General features: G+C 50.1%; 1 protein-coding gene across 1 annotated transcript in view; it reads right to left on the reverse strand.

The window, feature by feature from the left end:
* The window catches only part of aff2 (AF4/FMR2 family, member 2), a 136,018-nt gene extending 126,848 nt beyond the window's left edge, over window positions 1-9,170 (reverse strand). Inside the window, exon 1 of the mRNA XM_086139315.1 lies at window positions 9,089-9,170. Within this exon, the coding sequence (XP_085995441.1) occupies window positions 9,089-9,141 (53 nt within the window). The 5' untranslated portion in view covers window positions 9,142-9,170. The remainder of the gene's footprint in view (window positions 1-9,088) is intronic.
* Between the last annotated feature and the right edge of the window lie 4,903 nt (window positions 9,171-14,073).

Below are 14,073 nucleotides of genomic sequence, written 5' to 3' on the forward strand. Positions count from 1 at the left end.
AGAAGAGTCGTGTCCTCCAAACAATCGACCAACTGATGCTCCTCAACGTCACCATGTCCAAGATTCTGTTACCGCACATCATCCAGAGGCTGTGGAGCACTGCGCCCAAACACATCACAAGCTAGGAGCGGGAGAGAAGAAGAACCCCTTAACACTGGATCCTCTGTTGCGCGCCATCAGACGTACATGGAATAACGGCCCACTTCCACCGCCTCAGCACTTTTACCCCATAAAACGCAAGATGCACTCTATTTGATCATGAGGCAGTTCTTCGGTGAGGCGTCTTCGTTGGCATTTATGTGTACATATAATGCAGCGCCGCGCCGACGACATTCGCGGCAACTCTTGAACAACGGGCTTTGTTTACGGGCGAATCTGCGCCGCGTTCCGCTCCGCCATCCAAGGCCACGCTGGCTCCAAAAATGTGAATCCACATAGTGTTAAAGAATGTGCAAGATGTGCACATTCCTCCTTTAGAAATACCAGTGTACGTGTGGGAAGGAGCCCGTAAAGGGTTTATTCTGCGCAAAAACGCTGAATGCATTCCATCCCGGGTGATTCCATTGGTCCTACTGGTCCAAGATTCCCCTGAAGGGTCCGGTACAAAACGTCTTGTGACTCCCGTGCATCTGTTTTGGGGGTTCACGGAAGTCAAGACAGGAGACAAGGCCTCTGAGCCGGCCACAATGTCGGTGTGAGGAATCACCCAGTGAGGCCGGTTTGGCCAATCACTGCGGTAAACCATTTTGAGCTGTGCACGTGTAACGGAGCCGATGCATAGCGAAGGCTTAGGGGCTACATAATGACTCTCCTGCTGCTTCCGTCAGGCCCCCCGGTAGCCAAGAGGGCAACATGACAAGGAGGAAAAGGTCATAAAGCATGGTAATAACGATCAAAAGATCTTACTTGAATAGCAACGTGACATGGCAATCAATACTAGGAACATGACTTGACAGTTATTGACTTGGCAATCAATACCAGGACATGACATACTGTTACAGGAACATGACATGGCGGAACATGTCAATCAATATGAGGGACCTGATTTGACAGGAAGAATCAATTCCCTGAGCATGAGATGGTAGAACGTGCCATGACAGGAACAAAACATGGCGTGTTAATCAATACTGGGAACATGACATGGTGAAACATGACTTGACAGAAAGATGACATTGCAAAATATGGCGATCAAATAACATGGTCATGACAATCGAGCGTGACAATTGGCACTCGGAACAGGACAATCAATACGAGTAACATGACAAGGAAGGATATGGAGATGACTTGATGGGAATAATCAATACTTGTAACATGACATGGCATTGCGTGCCATGACAGCGACAAAACATGGCGGAACACGACATGGCAATCAAGACTAGGAACATGATATGGTGGAACATGACTTGACAGAAAGATGACATTGCAAAACATGGCGATCAATATTAGGGCCATGACACAGCGGAACATAGCAATCAATAACAGGATCATGACAGAACATGGCAATCAATACGAGGAACATGACTTGACAGAAACATGACATAATAAAGCGTGGTCATCAATGCTAAGAATTTGACTTGACATGACCATGACACAGCAGAACACGCCAATCCATGCTAGGAACATGACTCGACAGGAATAATCAATCCGAGCATCATGACACGGTAGAACATGACATAGCGGAACATGACATGGCAGAATATGACATGCAAATCAATGCTAGGATCCTGATGAAACCTGGCAATCAATACCAGGAACATGAAATGGCAGAACATGACAAAGCAGAAGAGGTCAATCAATCCTCGGAAACATGACTTGACAGAAAGAAAACCACCCAAAATAAGAGCAAGGCGGAGGATTCAGGGCTACAGAGCAGACGCCGAGTCGGGAGCGGATGAAAACTAGACGTTTGCCTCCGAGGACTCGCCTGCGGGGACAGGTGGACACGATCGACGCCCCCAGAGGGGAACGGGACGATCGCCGTAATCGGCGGAATCACCGACGTAAGCTCGGATTTTTGGGAAACAACATCTGGCAGGCGTTTGATCCACGCGTCGACCGAGCGTATTCACCGCAGCAACGGCAGACGGGAACACGACTCAAACTATTTAACACCGAGAGGAATCAAATCGCATTAATGGTTATAATTAGCGCTTTCCCGTGGATTCATAAATCCGAGCCGCGCCGAGCGCGGCCAGGATTCCGTGCCGACGATACGTGCAATCGATTCCCCAATTAACCATTCTAATCGTTCCACCAATCGCGGTCCGCGCCAATAAACATTCAAAGCGCCGCGATTAGCCGGCTACACGGCGTGCAATTACAGTGAAGGGTAGCCGACGTTCCGACGCGAGGCCTTATTAAAATCACCCCGAGTCTTCAGATCCCCGCCACCCCCTTTCCTGCGAGAGAATGAAACAGGAAGTGAGATGAGACGGCGGGAGGAGGGAGGAAGAGCAACAAAGACGGGAGATGAAAGGGTATTTCTTCAGGAGGAGGAAGGGGGAGGAAGGGGGACCTCCAGTCTTGGATTGGTTGGGGTTGAACAAAAGGCGTGAGGAGCGTGGGGATCCGTCCCCGAGCGGCGCCGGAGCACGGCGGACTTTCGGCTCCCGTCCCGGTGGTTTCCCCGGACGGAGGAGCCGGTCCGCTTTCACGTCCGCCGCGTTTAAAATCCACTTTTAAAATTCAACCCACCCCCACCCCCGAGGGGATTGTTCTCCCTGAATCTGGGACAGTTTGGTCTGCTGGGGCACGATTCAAAAATAATAATGTCATTAATTAGAGGCTTTGAAATGTTTCGTGCATTCATTCATTCATTCATTATATAAGATAAGAAAAGATTATCTTATGCTTATCCTGCACTCAGAGTCACAGGGGTTCAACATTACTGGTATAGATAATGAAGAAATGAATGGATGGATGGATGAATACAAAAAAACTCTAATTAACTGGATTTCTGAATGGGACCCGATTAAAATAATTGAATGAGGCTTTGTAAGTTAACATTCACTCATTCATTGACTCAGTCAATGAATTAAACACAAAAATGCTTCTAATTATCACATTACTTTCTCAAACAACACCCACCCTGATAGAAAAAAAAAATGTAATTAATTAGATACTGCAATTTTTCAATTCATTCATTCATTGCATATACCTCTTATCAACGGTGCAGGGCTGGATGGATGGATGGATGGATGGATGGATGGATACAAACTCTCTAATTAATTGGATTTTCTTAATCAGAATGGGACCCGGTTAAATAATGAATGTTATTAGTAAAAGGCTTTGTAATTTAGCGTGCACTCATTCATTCATTCAGTATCCACACCACTTATCCTGCATTCAGGACCACAGGGGTGCTGAATGCAGGATAACCAATGTTGATAATGTTGATGTGCACTCCTTACCTCACTTGTTACTAAGACACTTAGTTTTATCACTGCTTACTAAGACACTTTATAGTTTCACTGAGACACTTTATAGTTTATAGTTTATTTTTATTTCTAATTCTGCCTTTCTTTTATTATTTATTACTGTTATATTTTCTGTAACTCTGGCACAGCAATTTCCTTCGGGATTAATAAAGTTGTTCTTATTCTTATTCTTATAATGAATGAATGAATGAATGACTTAATTAATTAAACATTGCAAAACATCTAATTACATTACTTTTTCAATCAAAACCCACGCTGATTAAAAAATAAAAAAAAAAAAATCGAATTACTTAAATACTTTGTATTTTTTTAAATCGTTCATTCATTGTATTTACCCCTTATCCTGCACTGAGGGTCGGAGGGGCTCCGAGTGCAGGAAAGACATTGAAGGAATGAACGATTTGGCTGAGCGATGGTGACACCGATCGCTCGTGTTTGTCATCTCCTGCAGCAAAGCTGACATTAGCGACGTCGCATTTGCACAAAGCTAACTATTGTCGAAAGGTTTCTTGCTGGTTTTCGGCGGTTAGCGCTCCAGGGTCACAGCAAGAAGGCCCCAAATGCTAATCAGAAGGTGAACGGTTGCTTGTTATTTCCCCCGCAGGACAGGAGCTAGAGATGAAGAATGAGTGAGGAAATGAGATGGTCCTTTAACCCCTTTGGGGATTTATTTCTCATCTTCATTTATATCTACATTCCTTTTGTTCTTCTGCACTTTCAGTCAAACGCACCAGCCTCATGCAGGGCGGCGGCGGAGCTTCTTCGGGGCTTCCTGTAAAGGGTTCACACAGAACTCCATTAAAACCCGATTCCCGCCGCGGTGTGCCAGCACATTCCCGGCCATGTGATTCTAATGCACTCTGATTTTAACAGGAGGAAAAAAACAAAACAAAACACGGGCTTTCTATCTGCAGGGGGAAGGGAGTCTGGTCGCCGTTCCCCAGGACGGCCGCTGTTATCTGATCTGAAGACATACTTGTGGTGAACTGAACTTAATGAGCTGGACACGTTCCCGAGCCGGTTTTGGATCACCTGCCTCCGAGCGAAACTTCGCAGGGAAGGAAAACATTCACGCTGAATACCCGCACAATCATCTCCTTACGCAACGCCATCAGGGTTCGGCGACCCTTCCTCGGAACGGCGGAACGGGACCCGGACCGGCACGCCCGCGGGAGAAGAAGCTCGGCGTCGCATTTCCGAGTCGCAGCGGAGAACGCGTGAAATCACAGTGACGGCGATTCACGGCCCGCTGAACATTTGAACCCGGACGGGAGAGAACAACTTCAAGCCGAGCACGGACTGTTCTATTCTACCAGCATGCCCCTTTTTCTATCCACATATCCATTTTCAATCCACGAATGCAGACGCGCGTCCGTTCACCTTCTCGTTCGCGCTTCTTATAGAGACGAACCCCCATTCGCTCTGTCATTGAGCAGCAGAGAGAAATTTAACTCATTCACACGTTATATAAGGAAAAACAACCATTCATGTATTGTTCATACATCCTATGGAGACATCTGCACGTAATATAGGTGTATAATCATTCACTCGCTCATTCACACGCCATATACAGACACGGGACCATTCGCCACCTCATCCAAACGGCTGGATACCGTTGAAAAACAAGATGGTGGGTGATTAACAACATAAACAAAGTTTTGCCGTGTAACAAAAACCAGTAAATCAACTGCACAAGGGATTTCGGTAAATCAACCGGCTCCTCAGAGCGCAAGAGAAGATCTACTTCCTGTTTTCCAACATCATCTACTTCAAGCCTTTTTTTTTAATTTTTTTTCCATTTTGTTTTCACCTCAAGCATCAAATGTCACCCTCAAATCTCGCATTCCCGCGCCGCTCTTCGCCTCCTCCGGGCCGGGCGGATGTGTGTGGGATCCGTGGGAGGCTGCAGATGCGGCGTGGGGTCAACGAGGTCCCGGCGGAGCCTGCACGTTTCGAAAAAACGCCAATGAAATCGCTCTTCCCGCAATATTCCTGGGGGAGATTTTGAAAAAAAAAAAAAACAGCTACTGGGTTTTGGGTTTTCCGGGGTCGATCTTCTTGGTTGGGGTTCACCCTGAGCGGCACTCATCCCATCACCGAGACCTCCACCAACATCTGACACCTCGCTCCTTGTCGGAGAGGACGGTGTGCCTTCGACACTGGCTGCTAGGAGACACCTGAGTGTGTGTGTGTATTTGTGTGTGTGTGTGTGCGTCACTTCCACCACTAGGGTTTCCCCAGACGGAGTACAGATCCCAAACAGCAGCGCTGTTGCCAGGTTATGGTGTCCGGGGTGCAGGAGAAGACCTGGAGAGGTTCTCCTCAAATCTCCATCTCCGCATGAAGACATGATCTGCACCGACCGACACCTTAGCAGATATTTGGAGCCGCTAATAATTTAACTTTTTCTGAGTTCACGATCAAACCAGTAGCATCAGATCACCTTACTTGTTATGGACTGCAATGGGTTTTATTCACAATGTAGGGCGGCGGTTCCCAAACCTCGGGCCGTGGACCCGTTCCAATCTGAGGGTCATCAGCACAGAATAAATAACTTTCATTATTTCGGTTTGATTTACGATCCGATTCCGGACAATGTTTTATTTTGAAAAATGAGCAAATTCTCTCCGTTACATCCGTCTATGACTCACTCTTGACTCATGTCAGGACGCTTGTCTCGCTCACATGATACATCAAGGCTAATATTAAACCTACAAGCCGGCAAAATGAGTAAAAAACAGACGCCTTTGGAAAGTTTCTTTACAAAGGGGAAAAGGCCTAGTGAGGAATCAGAGGAAGAGCCTATAACCACGAAAAAAAGAAAGCTGCATTTAACAGACAATAAAATATAGATTTTATTGTCCAACTTAAAATATAGATCTATCACGACAGGTGATTCCCACGCACTCGACCGGCTCTCCAATGACAGACTCTCCATTAAAAACAAGCCTTTGGAGTATTATCAAAGAAAAAAACAGGAATATTTATATATAAATACGCATTTATCCACCACACCTTAAAAGGCTGGTCCATGAAAATAGTGTCTGACATTAAAGCGGTCCGTGCAGCAAAAAAAGGTTGGGGATGTTGGGTCTCCAGAGAAGCTCCTGCATGTGTTCGGACTGCGGGAGAATCTTGAGGAACCCAGACAAGGGGAGAACATGGAGACTCCACCCTGTGGGAATCCAACCAGGGATCTCATTGTCCAAGGAGATCCCCGCCAAGATCCACCGAGAAACCCTCCTCAGAAAGGATCGAGTCCTCCATCACCGGGATGGAATCCATGTTCGCCATCCGTCAGCAGCCGGGACAAAGAGGGCCGAGCTGCCAGCGGAGGGGGCGAAGAAGGAGGAGGAGGGGGGGGTTGGAGATGTTTGAGCTTCAGAAGACGGCCAAGAGGCGTCTCCTCGCGCGCGCCACAATAAATCACCTTTCTTCGCATTGTTTGGAAAATACTGCAGCACTGGTTTATGGCCGGGTGTAAGAAAAGTGAGCGGGGCAGTCCATCAGCGAGGGGAGGGGGGGGGGGGGGATCGCAGCCCCCCCCCCCCCCCCCCCCCCCCGACGACGCCTGTGACGGATGGACCGAGCCGCAGCCGGGGGAAGCCCGGGGCCTCCGACAGATTTAAGGAACCGGTAAAACCGCGGGAGATGATCTTGACGCGGCTCGGGTTTTCGTCTGGTTTCCGGCCGTGACGGGTCGGATCCCCACCGACCCGCATTCACCGCGTCACAGCTACATTTATTTATTCCTTCATTCGCTCATTCGTACCGCATATCTTTCTCTCGGGGGGGCTGGAACCCATCTGCGCTCTCATTGGCTGATTTTTGCCTCTCCTCGCAGCCAGAAGGTCCCTGAGGGGTCTCAGGGTTCCTCACTAAGTCCAAAGACATGCAGGAGGTTCACTGCTTCACCCAACGTTGTCCTGACGAGTGAATGAGAGGGTGAATGGTTGGATATATAAGAGGCCCTGTGATTGGTCCAGGGTGAACCTACCTGTGGACCAATCACAGCAGGGATAGGCTCTACCCCCCCCCGACTAACTGCAGGATAAATAATATAGATAATAAATGAACGAATGGAGGGGTATTCCTGCTGGCGGCTGCATCCTTTTTTAATTGTCTTCTAATTGTCTCTATTTTTTTCTTTTATTCATATTTATTGATACTATAACTGTTACGCTGCTGTGACAAAAGAATTTGCCCTATGGGGATCAATAAAGTTTATCTTATCTTATCTTATCTTGTCAAGGGACGTGTTTTATTAATAAGATGCATTGCTGATAACCAAAGTACTACCTTTGAGGAGAAAAGGCTGAAAAGTCAAGTTTATTTCTATCCTAATATTTATTGTCATTAAATAGCCCCGTCATTGTTTAGAAGCTTCTAATGTTCTCAGCTCTTCTCAGGATCTTCTCTTGAGGGGAAATGATGTTCGGGTCACGTTCGGGGGGCTTTAAGAGGGATTCTCAAGCGTTTGAGGTTCTCCTGGGTTCGAGGTTCTCTCACGTGGAAACAGAACAAACGTGAGATTCCATCTAAATCCGTCCAAAGCCTGTGAGAGAACCAGGAGATCCTGCTCTGAAAACACGGCCTGCTGGAGACCAGGCGCCTCATGTCATATTCATTCATTCATCATCCATAACTTAGCGTGCACTCGCGACCATCCACACATCTGGACTCTTGTTAGGACTGTGGGAGGAACCCTGAGGAACACGGGGGAACACGGAGGAACCCTGAGGAACACGGAGACTCCACACTTTCACAGCGAGAACGTCGGCGAACCCATCGGCTGTTCTTCAACCCCCTGGAGCTCAGAGGTGCTGCGTCCCACAACCGATCTGACGTGAAGATCTCTGAAGGACCCCGAGGATGAGGAAGGTCAAACATCTAAGAGCAACAACACCAGGGGAGCCACCACCACACACATCGCGCACGGAGGCCGGACGTGCACTAGCATCGATGCAGGTGGGATTGAGAAGAAGAAGGAGGAGGAGGAGGAGACGCTGCAGCATCTCAGTACAAACTTCAGCCTTCAACACCTGCACAGTGAGAGCAACCACACCAGGATCTCACCTTCACCCTGCCATGGGAGATGTTCTGGATGGAGCTCAAGTCAACACACACACACACACACACAAACACACACACACAAACACACACAGAGAGATGTGAAGGCACAGAGAAACCGGCATTGCGCCGCACGCATGTCTCCATGTGTATGTGTATGCGTGTGTGTGTGTGTGTGTGTGTGTGTGTGTGTGTGTGTGTGTGTGTGTGTGTGTGTGTGTGTGTAGGCTACGCGTGCACGTCGACTCCGCCGGTTCGTCTGGGGCAACTACGTTGACAAAGAAACACGTTTTCATGTACACGATTTCTCCAGGACGCACTTCATGCGTGTGTGAGGGGGGGTCCTCTTCACCGCCCCCCCCCCAATCCCGCACACACACAAACACAAACACACACACACACACACACACATTGCAGCTCCACGCATGCACGGACGCGCGAACGCGCACGCCCCAAACACCAGCCCCAATTAAAACAAAAAAAAAAAAAAGCTATCAAATGACACGGTGAGAGCACACACGCCGGAAACGACACGCGCGCGCACACACACACTGTCACACACGCACACGCTCGTGGCTCACCAGGGCTGCTCCAGCTCCCAGTCCCGGAAAAAGTCGAATTCAAACAGATCCATGGCCGCTCGCTGCCGCCGCGGGGGCTCACAATCCACGGCCGGCCGGCGGGATCCGACGCCGGATACAGACCGCCTGCCTGCGTGGGCGTGCGTGCGTGTGCGTGAGCATGTGTGTGCGTGTGTGTCAGAGAGTGACAGAGTGAGACAGTGAGAGTGAGAGAGTGAGAGAGCAGACACTGGCGGCCGCCGCTGCCAGGAATCTGCTACGTGGTCGAGGAGAGCTGACAGCCAGGGAGAGGTGGAGGGAGGGAGGGAGAGAGAGAGGGAGGGGGGGAGAGAGAGAGAGAGAGAGAGGTGGAGGGAGAGGGAGAAGGAAGAGAGAGAGGAAGATAGAGAGAGAAAGGGAGAGAGAGGGAGAGAGAGAGAGGGGGAGAGAGAGAGGTGGAGGGAGGGAGCGAGAGAGAGAGAGAGAGTCAGAGAGAGTCAGAGAGGGAGAAGGAAGAGAGAGAGAGAGAGGGAGGGGGGGAGAGAGAGGAAGATAGAGAGAGAAAGGGAGAGAGAGGGAGAGAGAGAGGTGGAGGGAGAGATAGAGAGAGATGGAGGGAGGGAGGGAGAGAGAGAGAGAGAGAGAGTCAGAGAGAGGAAGAGAGAGAGGTGGAGGGAGAGAGAGAAGGAAGAGAGAGAGAAGGAAGAGAGAGAGAAGGAAGAGAGAGGGAGAGAGAGAGATGGGGGGAGAGAGAGAGAGAGAGAGAGGAAGGGAGAGAGAGAGAAGGAAGAGAGAGGGAGAGAGAGATAGAGATAGAGAGAGAGGGGGGGAGGAAGATAGAGAGAAAGGGAGAGAGAGAGAGAAGGAAGAGAGAGAGAGAGAGAGAGAGATAGAACACACTACAGCCTCTAAGATGTTGCAAAATCTCCAGCACAACTCCTTCTATTCATGCAGCCATAAATGAATCCCAGCCTTCATGCTCGGCTTTGGAGCCACTGGGGGGATTCATTCATTCATTCATTCATTCATTCATTCATTCATTCACTCATTCATTCACTGTCTAAACGTATATATACACATATATCTGTAAGCCTGAGTCTATCCCACCTGCTATTGGACGAGAGGCGGGTCCACCCTGGACCAATCGCAGGGACGCATGTGGACACACAACCATCCGCACGTCTGAACAATGTTGGGTCTTCGCGAAGCTCCTGCGTGTGTTTGGACTTTGCGAGGAACCCGGAGAACCCTGAGGAACCCACGCAGACACAGGGAGAACATGGAGACTCCACGCTGGAAGGAACCCTGTGGGAATCCAACCAGGGATCTTCTGGCCGCAGGAAGGAGCATCTCACCTCTGCCGGAGTCTCACGTTGCAGGTCCTCCTCCAGGTGGCTTCACATCAGCTGATTCAGCAGATAAACCCGAGTTGATGGTTCACAACGGTTGTTCGTAAATACCAGTTGGAAAGCCTTGCTCTGAGGCACCTTCTGCTCCTGCTTGGTGTGACCTGCACCTACCTTAGATCTCCGTGACCTTGGTGTGACCCCACGGCGTCATCGCCAAGTGTGGTTTGGTTGTCGGTTTAAATCCCAGCCCGGGCGCCGGCTCCCTGGCCCTTGAGGGAACACCTGCTGGTGGCGAGTGGAGCAGAACTGCAGTCCTCTCAGACATCCTGCGTCCTTCTCCAGCCTGCTCCAGAAAGCTGCACCTTCACCGTCAAAGAGGTCCCTTAGGTGAATTGGGGGGCCAGCAGGGGGTCAAAGGGGCCCGAGGCCTCCAAGGTCTCCAGGGCCTCCAGAGCTTCAAGGGTCTCCAGGGTCTCCATGGCCTCCAGGGTCTCTAGAGCCTCGAGGGTCTCCAGGCTCTCCAGTGCCTCCAAAGCCTTTAGGATCTCCAAGGTCTCCAGGGTCTCTAGGGTCTCAAGGGCCTCCAAGGTCTCCAGGATCTCCAGACTTTCCAGGGCCTCCAGGGCACCAAGAACCTCCAGGGTCTCCAGAGCCTCGTGGGTCTCCAGGGCCTCTAGAGCCTCCAGGATCTCCTGGATCCTGGATCTCTTGGGCCTACAGGGCTTCCAGAGCCTCCAGAGCCTCCAGAGCCTCCAGGATCTCCAGTGTCTCCAGAGTCTCCAGGGCCTCTAGGGTCTCAAGGTAGTCTAGGCCTGCTGAGATCTCCAGAGCCTATAGGGTCTCATGGGCCTCCGGAGCCTCCAGGATCTTCAGGCTCTTCGGGGTCTCCAAGGCCTCTCGGGCCTCCCGGGCCTCAAGGGTCACCAGATACTCCTGATTTCTCAGTTGTGTCAGGAATGAAGTAGCAGACCTTGCACTATCATTGGAAAAGGGCTATCCATTCACTATCTCCTTCATTCATTCATTCACTGTCTCGCATTTATCCATTCACTATCTCATTCATTCATTCATTTCTCATTCACTATCTGTTGATTCATTCACTATCTCATTCATTAATTCATTGATTTAACCTGCACTCAGGGTGGTGGGACATATATAGATATTGTTCCATTCATGCATTCATTCATTCATTCACTCGTTCTCACCTCACAGACATATGCAACCATCCACTCATTCATCAGCACGTCATTTACAGACATACAACCGTTCCTCCTCTCATCCAGGTGTCCTGCAGAGACTGTTGTTCACAGGTCTGGAGTCCTCAGGGAGCCTCCTCAAGTAAAAAGGTAGAGTCTGATCGGGTCCATCCACCCTGAGTGAGAGGGTGAGTCGCCCTCTCAGCGAGACACAGATCTTGGCCATTTACTGGAAGCAAGGAAGAAGAAGCGCGATGGTTTGGACTTGGACAGAGGAGGGATGGAGTAGATCTGGAGGTCAAGAGGAGGACCAGAGAGGAGGGATATGGATGGAGAGGAGGAGGACAGGAGGGTAGTTGGTGGGAGAGGAGACGGTGAGATAGAAGCAGATGATTGGCTAAGGGCTCAACGGAGCCAGGTTATTCAACAGAGGTCTGTGATTGGCTGTGGTGTAGATGCAGTCATTTGATTGGCTGTGGCCCCTGAATGGAGCAGCCCAAAGGAGAAGGAGAAGATTTCATGGTCAGAAGTATATATTGAGTTTCCACAAGTGAGAAAAGTAGCTTTAATATCTGTTTGGCCACAAAACACAATGAATGTGAGTCATAAACCTTATAATCTAGTTATTGTTATTATAACTGGTCAAAGGAGACTCCGGCCCCCGGCACCACTTCCTGACCGGGGGGGAGAAAGTCGGGACGGGACTGAAATGGCTGAAACGAATAAAAACGTTGAAGGTGGCCGGGGTCGGGGCGGTTCTGGTCCCTGGAGAAAACACACATGCTCCTCGCCGTTCTTCCGGAGCGATTCCTGCTGCATCCCGGAATTAAAATCATCACCTGAGCTGCGGAGAGTGAAAACACCTGGGCTGTGTCTATTTACTGGAATGGACACAAAAACAAGCCCCTGGTGAGTATATGTGTGTGTGTGTGTGTGTGTGTGTTGCAGATGGCGCCCCCTGCAGGTTGGGGCAGCAATGCTGGTGAGGCCCCCTGGGCGCGAAGACGACGAGGAGAAGCGACGGTGACAAATATTGTTCGACAACGCGCACTCTTCTCGCCGACGTTTCCTGTGCGGATGGCGGGCCGCCCGTCCGCCATCTTCCCGTCGCATCGAGCGCCGGCTGCAACACGTGCCCAGCGGCCCGTTGCCAAGGCTCACGCCTCGCCGCCAGAAACCGTTGACCAGATGGTCCAAACTTCTCACTCGGCATGTGTCGCCGAGGCGACGGCGGTGACATCACCTCGCCACCCTCTCCCACGCACAGGCCTGCGTGGGGGTTTTTGCCTGTGACGGCCATGGGGAGAAGTCAAAATAAATCGGGGCTAACATCTGAACACGAGTGTGTGTTTCTCTTTGTGTGTGTGTGTGTGTGTGTGTGTATGTGTGTGTGTCAGCTCCTGCAAGCGTGCAACTTGTTGGAAAGTGTGTCTTAGTGTTATTGTGTGTGCATGTGTGTGTTTTTGGGTGGTGTTGGTTGACACACACACACACACACACACACAACAGACACACACACACGAACACACACCCAGACACACACCCAGACACGCCACCGCCGCTCTGCATCACACTCTCCGAGCACAAACAGCAGCGTCGGGAAGAAGCGGTGCAGACAATCATCTCAGATTTAACATGACAGGGTGTGTGTGTGTGTGCATGTATGTGTGTGTGTGTGTGTGTGTGTGTTTATGTGTGTGAGTGAGTGATGGAAACGAATCACCGGTGGACACCAGCAGTGCGGTCATGACCTTGATCACCTTCAGCCATTCTGACCACCAGTAAGATTTCCAGGTTGCGCGCTCTCTGAAGGCAACCAGTTGTCAAGCATTTGAAGCAAATGTGTGTGTGTGTGTGTTTGTGAAAGGCTGTCCAAAAGTGGGTCACACACACAGAGACACACACACACACACACACCGAGAAACAGAGCGAGCTGAGAGAGGGAGGACACAAAGATGTGCGAGAGATGGATGAGTTAATGGAAAATTAAAGGACAAAGAGTGTGAAGGAGGTGTGATCACACACGCAGGGCGGAAACCACGGCAACGGCGACCCTGGGCCGGATCAGGAATCCATTATTAAACAATTGCCGCTCTCATGACTATATTTTCCTCTGTTTTTTTTTTTTTTTAAAAGACAAAGGAGTCTGAAAACACACACAGACCATGATAAGATAGTTAGGAGGCGCCAAGTTCTAAGCTTTGAGCTCATTATACTTGCGTTGAGTGTTGCTGTATTTGAGGGGTGCATGCTAAGAGGGCTGGACCCCCACCCGCCCCCCCGTGAGGATCCAACAGGACAACATCCCCCCCACCTGGTCCGGGGTGGTTACTGCACCCTGAGGGGGGAAGGAAACTCACTCAGAGGAAGAGGATTTTGAAGGCCGTCCGCTGACTCGGGTCTCACGTCCATGTTCTTTGTTCGGCATGATTGTCCAGATGTGAACGGTTGGATGTCCCAA

The sequence above is a fragment of the Fistularia commersonii genome, chromosome 31 (genome assembly GCF_037954325.1).
Source record: "Fistularia commersonii isolate RoL2024-O1a breed Wild chromosome 31, RoL_Fcom_v1.0, whole genome shotgun sequence".
Lineage (NCBI taxonomy): Eukaryota > Metazoa > Chordata > Actinopteri > Syngnathiformes > Fistulariidae > Fistularia > Fistularia commersonii.